Source organism: Monomorium pharaonis, chromosome 9 (genome assembly GCF_013373865.1).
Source record: "Monomorium pharaonis isolate MP-MQ-018 chromosome 9, ASM1337386v2, whole genome shotgun sequence".
Lineage (NCBI taxonomy): Eukaryota > Metazoa > Arthropoda > Insecta > Hymenoptera > Formicidae > Monomorium > Monomorium pharaonis.
Genome location: NC_050475.1, coordinates 17182580 through 17196426, shown reverse-complemented (window position 1 = coordinate 17196426; position 13847 = coordinate 17182580). Strand labels below are relative to the sequence as shown.

At 39.2% G+C, this 13847-nt stretch overlaps 1 protein-coding gene and 1 long non-coding RNA gene across 4 annotated transcripts in view; one reads left to right on the top strand and one right to left on the bottom strand.

Moving 5' to 3' along the window:
* LOC114255225 overlaps positions 1-13847 on the bottom strand; it is a 60776-nt gene that overhangs the window by 24848 nt on the left and 22081 nt on the right. The gene's annotated exons all lie outside the window — the stretch shown is intronic.
* The window catches only part of LOC105838703, a 290257-nt gene that overhangs the window by 265187 nt on the left and 11223 nt on the right, over positions 1-13847 (top strand). For all 3 annotated transcript variants that reach the window (XM_036291750.1, XM_012684446.3, XM_012684445.3), the window contains exons 10-11: positions 9870-10838; positions 11913-12161. In XM_036291750.1, coding sequence (XP_036147643.1) covers positions 9870-10838; positions 11913-12161 — 1218 coding nt within the window. The remainder of the gene's footprint in view (positions 1-9869; positions 10839-11912; positions 12162-13847) is intronic.

The following is a 13847-nucleotide window of genomic DNA, read 5'->3' as shown; positions in this document are numbered from 1 at the left end:
AAGAGATTCCGAAGAGCGTAAGAATGTGTACGCGTTAAGGGGTCGTCGCGTCTAACAGCCGGAAACTGGGATTAAAGTCGCGAAGAAATAATTTCTGCGTCGGAGGAGCCCGGGCGTTTTCACGGTAGTCCGATCAGGGGGACCTCACGTTCGTCCTTTTTCCTAACGGTCTTTCACGAACGCGGAATAAATGGTAGCGGGGTTAGCATTCGCGTCTTTGAACTTGACACGGGTCACCTAGCTCTCCTCTATCGCTAGCATCCTTTCCTTTCCCCCTTTCCCCTCCTCTCCCCCGAACTTCCTCTCCTTGGTGAACTTCACTCGGTTGTGAGTTAACGGTGCGAGTCATGGTATCTCTCCTCTACGATCCTCCACTGTAGGATCTCTTTTTAGGGTATCATCGTTGTGTCGCAACTCATAATTTTTATGTAGTGAGAAGTGATCTTGCCTGAAGACCTCGAGAACACAATTTTCGTTTGAAAGAATAATACTATAGCCAGTGAGAGAGAGAAAGAGAGAGAGAGAGAGAGAGAGAGAGAGAGAGAGAGAGAGAGAGAGAGATGGGGGGGGGGGAGATAAAACGAACGAATAAATTTTTATTTTATGGATTTTTTTACTGATAGTGAATGTTTCGGGAAAGCTTTGTTTTGAAGCTTTGAAAATTGTTATCATTTATAGAATATTTTTATCTATAATAAAAAATATTTATAAATAAAAGTTTTATTCATTACGATGCACTAAAATTTTTTATCTATGATCTATTCAAAGAACTTAATTTGAAATTTTGTTTGAAGGTTTAAATAAGAGGAATTTATATTTCTTTCTTTGTTATAAATAATTATATTTAAAAAAGGAGAAAAATTACAATAAAATTCTTTGAAATCAAGACACTAAATAAAGTTACCAATAAACAATTACGAAAAAGCATTGCAATTTTTTTTGCAAAAAAATTTAAAGAAAGAAAAATATTTATAAAATGAAATGTAAGCTTTTGTAAATTGTTTATATTACAATTTGAAATTTAATTATAAAAATATGTCATGACGAAATGAAAAAAATGTTATACATGTATAATTAAAGATTCTTCAATATTTTGTCACTAGATGTAATCTAAATTAGAATGCTACACTTTGACGATAATGTCTTGTCATGTATAGGATAATCTTATAGAATCCTATTTATAGGATACTGAATGCTATGTATAAATACAGCATAATAAATAAAATATTATAAAAAAATACGTAAAAAAATTGTTATTTTAGATATACATGTATATATATAAAATTTAAGACAACATATTTCGAATCTTGAACTCGTCACGGATTAATGGATTGCACGAATCTTGTGTTTATTTTCCTCTCCATCTCTTTGTCCAGTTTTAATGAACCCCGTTCCGCTGGAAACTATAACCGCAACTTACAGCACTCTCCGAGTTCTCCCCATCCCTCTCCGATACACTCCTTCACCGAAAGTTTCGGTAAGTTCATGATCTAGCGCGACTGTTCCGCTCGAGAACGATTCTTCTCGGTTCGCTGGCGAAGTTGCGCTTACAATTAGTGAGGAGCAGCCGGAATAATCGGAAGCTAATTCAGAAACTGCTTCGGAATGGCGATAATTAACTCGAAAGAGAAGACGGGGAAAGGGACGATCGGTTACTAAAATCTCAGGTGATAAATCCGACGCGTGTCGTTCGAGACTCGAAATGGATCCTTTTATCTCTTTGACTCTGCGGCTGTTTCGTAATTCCGCCGCGTATCGCCGGTATGCCGTTCCAATGTTTTATAATAGAGAGCACCGATTCTCGCCGGACGGTTCTCTTTATTTCTCTATTATGTCCGTTCTGTTTCCTTCGCTTCCTTGTTTTTCTTCTGGTCGGCACTTCAGATTTTCTCCAGTACGTTCGGCTTCATGAAACTTTTATTACGAAGCAACGTTGTTTCTTACAACGGTACTTTGATCATTTTAAATCGTAGTACAAGTACATCTAGATTAAACGAAAGAAGCCCCGCGCGTTTATCGTCTGGAAGAGAGAAAGGGAGAAAGGAAGGGAAAAAAAAGGAACGAAAGGGAACCAAGCGACGCAACAAAAAGGAAACATCGTTTTCATTTGAGTGTCTTCCTGATTGCAGTGTGCTAGTCTACTAATTGATATCTACTTTGTGTTGTGTGTAACGAGTGGTTGTTTCGCAGCCAAATTAATTAAGTCGAATCAATACAATGTAGCTGGAATAATAAATGACGAATTGACAACCGTTGCGGCGTATGGCGGAATCCGATGGAACGGGGAATTTTAAATCATAATATTAAATTGGGCTGTATTAATTAATGAAAGAACACTCACTCGACGTAATTAATAAAATCACATAATGAAAAACACGAATCGGCCAAGTTGGCTTATTATTGCACGCGTTTGAGAAATATGCAACATATTACGGAAATAATTTTATCTTCTAAAAGGGGTGTTCTCGCGCGCGTTCATTTCCGCACACTCGGGGAAATTTAATAAAAGCGAGATTAATGAAAAACGGTATGCTCCTTTTCATCAACTCGTTGTAGCATTTATAATACTGCCTCATAAATCCAATAATGTTAATGCCTAATTCAGTCTGAAAATTGTTAAATCTCAAGTAAGAACAGCTCTGAAAAGAATTTTTTTTAATCCCTTACAGAAATTTTCACAGTAAATTTCAATTCTTGAAATGTAAAAAAAAAAAGAATTTTGCGACGAAACGGTGGAAAATTTTAAGAGTCTTACCGCATGTTTCCAATCTCGTTCGTTTTAACAACGTACCGTTGCGCTTGCATTTTATTTGTTCTCAGTTTTTAAAATCGGAAGAAAAAATGATTTCTCTCTCTCTCTCTCTCTCTCTCTCTCTCTCTCTCTCTCTCTCCTATGTTTACCGGAACATATTAATCGTTAACAGCAAGTTTGGTTATTAACTCGTAATGCTTGTCTCTCCCCTTTTCGCTCGCCGCACGGTCTCCTGTTTATTCCAGTTTCTAACGAGGTACACGGTGACGCAGGTATTTCGATTAGTTCGATGAATTTTGCGGGATATTTCACGAGGGCGAGGTGACCGCACACCGGGGGGTTATACCTAACGGTTTAATATTCGCGACACAAAATTATGTCGACGGTTACGTTCGAACGGAATCAGGTTGAAATGTTGCCCGGCCAATAATAATCAAGCCGGTAACGATCGACGTTCTGCCGCGCACTCAGGTTTAATTACACCAGTTGTCATCCGTGTTTACTCACGGAGATACGTGCGTTTCGCTACGATAAAACACCAGTGACGGAGAATATTTCCGAACTACTGCGCGGCGTTTATTTGTAGAATAGCGTCGCACGATGCGATACGCTGCGCGAAATTGACGGACCATTTTTCTGCATAGCTGCACGAGATTTCCGCTATATTGCAAGAACCTCGATGGAATCTCTCTCTTCTTTCTCTCTTTCTCAATCTGTCTCCCTCCCTCCCTCCCTCCCTCCCTCCTCTTCTCCCTCTCTCTCTCTCTCTCTCTCTCTCTCTCCTGCATTTGTGGAAAATGCAAGCGATAATAAACGGAATAATGAATCAGTATACGATAATTTAAGTGTACAAGCTAAATCAAGAGCGTTGAATATGATTAATTAATCAAGTTCAGTCCTATATGCGGCTATTGTATTTTCGATTTTCGCGTTTAATGCTCCAGTTGTTAGCAGAATCAACTTTCAGCCACAACAAAACGATAGAACGAGGTAAACTCTATGAATATTGGAACGTATTGATCATTTTTTAGAAAGAGCGCCATCAAAATAGAGAAAATAAATAAGAATTGGAGTGCGCGAAGTCAAATAAAACGATTGATTAAGTCTAATCCATCTTGCATCGAATAATTATAACGTAGTCTCTTATTTGCCATCAGACGGGTTAAAATTGAACACAGATAGTTATTTTCATTTCTTTATCCTGAATATTCATTTCTGTTAAATGTCAAATATCAATTGTTTTTTCTCTGCGCGCAAGATGAAGATAATCCGCTTAACGTTATTTCGGTGTGATGACACTTGGCTGTGAAAAGGAATATTCCTGAATTCGCCCCGGGGACGACCGGGGATGATTTATTATACAAATACAGCCGTAATTTATCGAATGACGTAAACGGATCCCTCCTCGAATCTTCCGATCTCTACCTTTTTTTTTTTCCAAACGAAGACGAACGCGCGCGCGGTTGTTTCGAGGAAGGAGGGTCTCTCGCTTACCCTTCCGCGCGTCCCCTGTCCTCCTTTACCGTGCACACTCCCTCGCCGCCATCTACCCTGCCAAAAGTTATTTCCGTTGGAAATTTATCGCTCTGGCGAGAATCGAGGCGTCATTTCCGGGCGAACGAAACAAAGAGAGCGCCGGTGCGCCGGCCGATCTCGTTCCACGTTCGAAGAATAATTGGCGCCCACTTTTTTCCGCGCCTTTCTCTTTAACTCCCTCCCCCCTCCCGCCACCCTACCCCTCCCACCCCCCTCTCGCCGAGATAAAAGTATCGCGAAACTCGCGAATGTAAATCGTCAGCTAAAAGTACGTGATGTATCGGCGTATCTATCTTGCGCCGCGCCATGAAGAAAAACGCGCGCTAACGGAAGACAAGCGCGCTCGTTCTCTCTCTCTTATTTACAAACTTCCCCCTACTTCCCGGTCGATACATTCGATTTAACTTCCGACGACGATACGCATAACTCTTCCGAAGTATGCATATATAATGAGATATAAGATCTCGTACGCTTTTAGCAAACGTTCGTCCTCTTCGATAAGGGACGAAGTTCACTTCCGGTACGAAACTGCGACTGATAAGAAGTACACATTTTGAAAAGGTTCAAGCAACGAAAATACAAATATATTTTTCCGCAAGGACCTTCGTTGCCGTCTAACGAAAGAAAGGATGGTAACGTTAATTAAGATTAATATGTGAAACGTATTTATTTCCACGATTACGATCGCGGAACATCCCCGTATAACGTTGCGTCATTCTCGTTGCCGCATGATGGTGCAAAACGAACGAAACTCCCACGAAACGCCGCCAGGAGCATGAATGAGGCAAACTAAGCACGCGATAACGGGGCGAAATTTCCGATCCGTTTCCCTCGTCCCCGAGATCGATCGTTAGGGGCGGCCGTTTCGTTCCCCGAGTACTAAAAGGGTCTACGTGAGCCGCGCGGGGCTACCGCGGGGGTGGCAGAAAGCAAAATCGAGGGAAGCAGCACTCGACCGATTAATTAAAAACTCGGTACTGCCGTGCTCAAGAAGCACGCTCCGCCATGAAACGACGCGGATGTGACAGGATAATGCCGCGGTGACTAAGCGGTACCGGTTTGCCCGCGGGGCTTTTCAGGTCAAAACTGGCGTCATAATAAGACAACGTAAAGGGGGATTGGGACTAATAGGGATGTAACGATGGAAACGCTGAATCGCGATTAATTCTTTATTGTATTGCAACCTTTTTAGGTAATAAACAGGGAAAGAAAAAATTTATTGAATTTTAAACCTCAGTTTTAAACACTTAAAAAATCTTAAAGCGCATTGTTCGATGGAATTATCCTTTTAAATAGCAACAAACGAATATGTACGATCATTTCAGATCGGACAAAACTCCGATTATCAACCAGTTCATTGAGAATGAAATGATCGGAATGTCCGAAAATGAACGAATTATTCGTTTGTTGCGTAGATATTTATTTTCCTTCATTTTCGGACATTGCGATGACTCTATTTTCAATGAGCCGTAATTGGATTTTTGTTCGACCTAAATTGTCGTAAATATCTACTTGTTACTTTTCGATAGGATAATCTGATTATTCTCTGAAATTTTTCTCAATGCGTTGAACACTATGCTGACAGTAGAGTGTTTCATAAATAAATTCTTAATTTTTTATTTTCGATTTACGAAATTTTTCACGAATTACATGAAATATTTGAATTAACAAAACATTCTTTTACACATAAATACATTTTTTATAAATGGAAATTGCTTTGAAAACGTGATTTTAGTTGCACGAAAGCGTTAAGCAACATGCATGTTTTTTTTACTTTTTTTTAATCAGGAAGCAATTTGGCAACAAAATCGTTAATATTTTTACATAAAAGCACAGCTTTGTGTGATGTAAAAGGTTGAACTGGTATGCAAATACAAGCGGGACTTCAGGCTGCTCCAATTTTATTTCTACCGTCGCGGTATTGGATAGATTTAGCAATGCTTATTAAGAACGAACGGGGCATGAACCTGATGCCCGCCAGAACGGCGCAGTTAATTGTCACGATTAATTATTCTGCGATTTTCTTTATTCTGAAAGCGGATCGGGGTTAGCTATGTAGTTTGGTTCGGGTTAGCGGAAGTCGGAAAGCTGCGCTGGGTAATTTAGTGCTTGCGGTTGTTATCGATTATCGAGAGCGCGACTCGTTGCCAATAAGTATTTGCGCCGCGGGACATAAATATATCTCTCGCAATGAAAAGCTGTGATTTGAGACACAGCAAAATATCGATATCCAAATGATGTCACATTTATCTTGGTTATTCTAGAAGAATATAATTTTTCCTCTCGAGTTTCCTCCGATTTAACAAATAAAAGTGCATTAAAAAATTCATCTCATTCCAGTTCATAATAGATTACGTTAATGTAGCATGTATAAATTTATATTCTTTCGTTTTTGTTATTCTTATTACATATTTGGCTTTTATTTCTTTTGACATGATAAAGAATATTTTTAAGTTATTACAACTACATATCCAGGGTATAAATACACCAGTGGTTCATATAGTTACATTCTTGGAGACCCCCAGAAACTTCATCGTTACGCGATTCTTAGCGTAGATTAGCATAGAGAGATAAGGAAGGATATGTTCCTTCATATATATCTCTAATTTGCGGCATGTTACATCGATAACATAAAGTAGACCCATCTCCGTTGAAATGTAAAATACATTATAAAGAAATATATACTTTCATTCTATTTTTAGTTATATTAATTTTCATTATTATTTTTATTAGGATAATGCAAAAAAAATTGCGAATTGTAAGGCGAATTATAAACGTCAATACACTTTATTATCAAGAAATCTGTGATATTCTGACGAGCGACAAAGCTTTGCAGCATAAATAACGATCAGTACAGACCATGATCCGCCCTTCCGATCGAACACAAAGGAATCGAGATGGACCAAAGGAACTGACTCCCAACCTCGATAACTCGCCCTTAACGTCCCGTCCTTTTAGGCAACTCCTTCGTGCCGGGAATCGTCTAACAAGTCGGAAAAATCAAGTTGCCTTCGCCAAGACCAAACGTCGCTTTTGCGTTGCCATAAAATCGTATCTAATTAACCGTAAAAATAATGAGATTTTTGCGATCGTTGCGAATTACCATTAAGATCGATTTATAAAATTTCGAGAACCCAAAATGCAGCAGCAACGTAAAAACAAAAGTGGAAAATCTTATTGTTGAAGTAAGTATGGAAATGAAGTTGATTCCTTGGTATATAATTAACCCGAGTCTCCCATTTATACGTACGTCTCTTTAAGTATTTTCTTGTTTTTATAATTAAGTTGCGACACTAAGTGAAATAAAACAGTATCGTTGTTAAAGCGGATCTTCCTGAGGCTTAATTAGAAAGTGAGATCCTGTTACTTTTGTAACAGAATCTTGCTTTCTAATTAAGAGCAAGTAAATGTAAATTTTTCCGACTCCCTTTGCCGACGAACTTTTCCGACTCTTTCGACGTTAAATAGCAATTAAACCCTTCACTGTACATTCCCTGCAGGATAATCGGTATAGTGTTTTTTTTTTTTTTCGTTTTCACGAACGTCGTATTTCACGTGCGTACAATTAATCTGAGGCACGTATTACAATGTAAAGCATAAAAAAGGTGGACTCGATTGTTAGCCTACCGAGTTTGGAAGGCTTGGTATCGGGATAAAACGATAATGCAGCTTATCGGACTAGGGGAGAGTGACACTCTTGGCTCGAGGGTGCGTCGTCAGATTTGTCTCGTTAGAGTTCGCATTGTGTCTGCCTATGGTCGATTTACGCTCTCTCGTTATAGTCATCATTCGCCATCTTCCGCTGCTTTCTCGGGACCTTCTAGAGAGGCTCCCAACCTTCTTCTTCTTCTCCTTTCCTTCGACCTAACGAGCTTCCATTAAGACCACAATGCGTTTCCTGGTTTGCGTGTGATTGGCGATATTTATCGTGGCTCACGCATTATATGTATGTAAAGAGAAAAATCTATTTGAGAAGAGAAAAAAAAAGAGAAATAAGAGGCATACGCGCGTATATGTAGACATTTTTTAAATTTTTATCGGTAATCATATAATGTGAGATAAAATTTTTACGTGATATTAGCGAGAATATCAAAATTTAAAAATATATTAGGGAAAAGAGGGTATTGTAATCCCCATTTACATTTTGTACAATAACTTTGTACAAAATGTAAGTACAAATAATCAATATTTTAAATTGAGAACTCAATCCTCATACGCACATTTCCATTCGCTTTCTCTGCCCTAACTAAATCGTTTCTAGATTCAAAATTATAAAATAATTCCAATATTTAGCATAATATTATTTATAAAAATGTGACAAACTGCATAATGGATCGAAGAGAAATAGGAATAGTAATGTGGCTCCTCCACAAAGGTTATAATACTACGTTCTTTCTCCTCTATAAAATTTTGTATAAAAATATTACGAGAAATAATATTACTTTTTTGCGTTACTTCTACGAGCAAACTGTATAACTGCTTTAAATTAACTTTGAAAAAACGATTAACTTGAGTCCTATAAATTTGGAACCATTATATAACATTTTCAACTATCCCAGGGTACATAAGAGATATAATATGATTATGTGAACTCCCTGAATAGACTCGGACATCCGTGGCTCTTTTCAGAACTTTTTTCTCTCTCCCCGGTTTAAAATATACCGTACTTTCTCACTAACAAGAAAGTATCATTAGCAGGGATCGATAACCTTCGTCGAGCTTCTTGTCCCAACTTCTAAAGTTACGGCATTTAAAATTCCGTTTAAGACTCAACTTCAAAGTTTCTTCTTAGGCCGTAGAAATTACGAGCATATCGGTACTTTACTTTTGCAGATAGGATCATTAATTTACAGCAACGCTTTTTATTTACAATGCCATTTGCGTTTATTAGTACTTATGCATATTTGCGCGTATAACTCGTAATATTAATAATAGTAGTAATAATAACAATAACGTTGCGTAATATGCGTTTGTAATTTTGTCACATTTATATATAAAATTCCAGTCCGAATATTGCGACAAAAAGTATCGTTTGAGGTACGCAATAAATGTTCATATACGTTTTTATATGTTTATCGTGCTGCCATTTTTCATTTCTTGCATATGTCGTGCATTAAATTAACTCCTTTATCGTAAATACAAAATACAATCATAAATCGTGAGTTATACAGCGTTATATTAATGTTTCAAATGAAGCAAACGTGATATTTCATGTCATTAATAATACTACAAAATTTATTCTTGTTCTGTCATATCACAAATTCCCTCTACCCACAATATAAATATTACATCATCTCATATACATTATACTATTAAAATAATTATTTAGTCTGAAAATCAAGTATGAATTAAAAAATTAAGACCGCTTATTATAATAAATATGTATGATATAATTATTATCCGCGACCTCAGTATCAGCAATTAAATTTTAAGTAGTAAAGATTAAAAAATAATTTATTAGCACTTTGAATATCTGTTGATTTTAAATCTTGTAAATTTTTTATATCTTCTGGAATTCTCTACATTTTTTTGCGATATCTTGCGGATACTCGGTAAGGTTTGCGTCTGCTTTTTGTCACAGCGAGCTCACCGGAACCACGTACCTGCCCGTACTTGGGCAAATTCACGGTGACGGACGTGAATCGGAATCCACGGAACACGCGCGAGAGCCGCAGGGGCCAACACCAGCAGGAGTCTCTGTCGATCCGACACGACGGGGAGAAGGTGCGGCACGCCCAGGAGAGGAATGAAGACCGTCGGGGCCGTAAGCTGGATTACGAGGTCGAGAAGAGGCGGGCCAACAATGAGTACCTGGTCCACGAGAGAATGGGTCGGCGGGCGCGTTCGAATCGCGGCGGTGGCCGGAATCGCAAGGACTACAGCCTGGAGGAGGTCCCCTCGCCGAGAAGATCCACGGAGCTGGTGGAGACTCTGCGAGATCTACGAGAGCGCGCGTTGCGATCGATGGTCAGACGATCGGGCGACCTCGAGCAACGCGCCGCCGAGAGCTTGCGCTCCAAGGCGAGGAGATCGCGCGCCGTCAAACATCTCGAGGAGCAGCTCGGACCGCAGGACGCGACGAATCGCGAAAGGATCGGCGGAAACGAGGGTAAAACGATCGAAGGCGAGGTGAATTCGAGAGATAAGGCGAACAGATCGAGAAGGTACCCGAAGATAGAGGACTTCCATCCGTACGACATCGATATGGCCGGGTGGTTTTGGGCGGCCGATCCGGACGACAGCTGGACCTCCAGCACGCTGCAGGTGCAGGGCGATTATTTCGGGGATTATCCGGAGGCTGACGGCTCGCCGCGAAAAAGATCAACGTCGGGGAGTCCAGCCGACAAGAGTATGACCTATAAAGATCTCTTGAGGATGAAGAGGGAGCTCGAGGAACACGAGAGGGACGAAGATATCCCGGAGAGGAGGGAGAAGAGGAACGAGAATGTGTCGAGGTGCAGCTCCGAGGTGACGACCTTAACCGTGGGCTGCTCCACGGCGGACAGGATGGAGTTTCAAAGTGATTGCGTCGACGACGACGCTATCACCGGTAATTATCTGCCCTTTTCTTCCTCTTTGCCGTCGTACCGAGAACCTTGCGCCGCGTTGACCTCTTGAATACGAGCGTAGTATGTCGCGAGCGACGGAGAATTTTTTTTTTTCCAAATTTTCAGCGTAGAATTCGACGCGGCTTAGAAAGTGTCTTTTTGATGCTGGAAGAATAGGCGTTTATTCTAACAAGAACTTTCCGTGCATGTAAAAGAAAATTTACCTTCATTGCTTAACTCCCGAAATATTTTTTTATTTTAATTTGATATCTTTGTTAAGCTGCAAACATTGATTAGAAAGATCGCGGTTAAAAAACTAAAAATTTTTTGCAATTCCCTCTCTTATGGTTATTATCAATTAAAGTGTTTATAGAAAATTAATGGTAGTTTAAAAACGGTGAGAAAATATGCATAGCTAAACGCTATATTTTTTTTTCTTTGCGAAAGTTTTTTTATAAAAGAAAAAATTATCTATCCAGAGAAATCCCCCTTGAGAATAATAAGGGTCATCTATTAAATGATCCCGAAATTAGACTAATATTAATCAAACCAGTGTTAGCGAAAAACTCATCGATGATACTTAACACGCTTACGAAAATATTATCTAGGGACAGTATGACGAATTCGAGCTTTTCAGCGTTAATGCGACGATATTTACGCGCGCGTTTTCTTACCCCGAAACTCACGCCCCCGTTTATCAATCCCAGTTAATACCGTAACTTCATTACGACGGTTGAAGTGATACTCGAGCGCGCTCCCCTGCCGGGACTCCGCATCAAGATCGAAATGCCTGAATGTTTGAAAGAACCGCGAGGCACGTCTGTTCCTCGCCTCCCACCTTTCTCGTCGTACAGACTGGCGTTTCTCAGTACCGTGGAATATCCTCTCTCGACCCTCGACACTGAAGTTTATTTCGAGGGAAATAATGGCACTCGAAGGGTAACGGGCGTCGAGACGCCAACCTCCCCCCTCCTCTCCTCGCCCTATCGTTATTATCCCGAAAACTTTCTCCAACCTCCACCTTGTGTTTCGTGAAGACCTCTTTGGCAGCCCCGTGCTCTCTCTTTGCCTTCCAGCCTACTCCTGCCACGGTAGATGGTTCGACGCCGAGGGCACGCAGTTCGTGATCGCCACCCCGTTGGCGCGCAGAACAGCGTGGTCGAGCAGCGAGAACAACAGGGCGCAGCCCTACAGGAACAGCCGTAGACTGTGCTTCATGTACAAAGAGAGCGGCGGAGTTGTCAGTTTGACTGCCAGCCCCATAGCGTGTCAGAGGGGCATCCCACCGCCCGCGCCAATGTTGGCCTTCAACGCTACCAGCACCGGTAAGTGGCAACCTCCGTCAACCCTTTTGCTTTCCGTCGCTACGCCATTTCATCCCCGGATTAGCATTAATTTGAGAATACTAGGTACGAGTGCACGCAACGTTGTCTAATACGTTGTGTTAGAAACACGCGATGTAATTATGAATTTATCAAAATACTACAATTAATGTAATATATTAAAAATATATCAAAATTGGATTACTGTAAAAAATTTTTGTAAAATTACAACTAGTGGGTAATTTCGAGACCAACTATAATAGTTGTAAATTTTCTCGTGTCTATAATTTTGCAGTATACAAGTAAAAATAATTTAATATGTCATAAATTTGTTTACGGTATATACAGAAGTGTAAAAAAACAAATTAAGAAATTATTGCAAAATTTATATACAAAAATTACGTACACATAGAAATTTACAATTATTATAGTTGGTCTCAAAATTACCCACTGTTATAATTGTAATTTTACAAAAGTTTTTTACAGTGTATACAAAGATAATGTAAAATTTATTTTTAAAAAATCTTATCTAAATTTTTACACCTTTGTATTAAAGTTTATTAAAAAAATGAAGTTATTTATTTTCCAAGTTAATAATATTTATCATTTAATAAGCTTTCCATTTCATTTTTTATGCATTAAATAAAATATAATAAAGTTCACCATATATCATTTGCCTTAAAACTATAAAGTTTCTTTTTTTATTATCCGACGTGGTCAACTAAAATTTATTTTAACGTACGGATTATAAGAAAAAAAAGCTTCGTTTAATGTTTATTGAAATAATACGTATAAAATTTATATCAAAATATGCGGCGTATCTCTTGACGTCGGGGAACTTGGCGGCTGTGCCTGACCGGGGAAAACGCGACGAAATTCTCCGCCCTTTCGCAAAACGTTCGGTGTACTCCAATAACTTTCCCGTGACGTGAAGGCTGCGCCATCCAATCGAAATCGCGAAGTCAGCGATTGTCATCCATTGCGCCGCTCGAAATCTCGTCGTGGAGGGTGCGTGACAGCCACGCATAATCTAGCGCGACATTCGCATAGCTCTCTGTGACAAATAGACTGCGACAGCGCGTTGATAAACGCTGAATTATGCGTCACTAGACCTAAGGCTATCTCGTAGGCGCGCGAAATAACCGTTAAATATGGAATATGTATTATCCTAACCTTAATTATGCCATTCATTTTGCCGGCCGTCTCCGATTATGGCACAGCCGAATGTTATTATGCTATTAATGCTATACATATACAAGACATATTACTCTTTCTAGGATTTTAAATCACGCGTTATAACATTGATTGTTATTAAAAGACTCATATTGATTTGTACAGGATGATTAATTTTATTTTGATTTCATTCTTGCACAGTGGAATTTTTTACTTTTCTAAGAGGCGCGTACAAGGAGAGAATTTTCTCTTAAAAATTACCCTGAAAATCGTGGTAATTGTGAGACAATTTTAGTAAATTTTGTCAAAAGTATAGCAAAATTCTTCGAGGTTTACGTTGTCCCACAATTACTATGATTTTCAGAGTGATTTTTAAAAGAAAATTCTTTCCGTGTAGAATAAAAGGTCTGAATTTTGAGATTAATCTTATTCTGTTACAATTACACGCAATTTTCAATACGTATATTTTCGAGGAGAATATCCAGCACGTACTTGTAGAAGTGCTTTTTATATGAG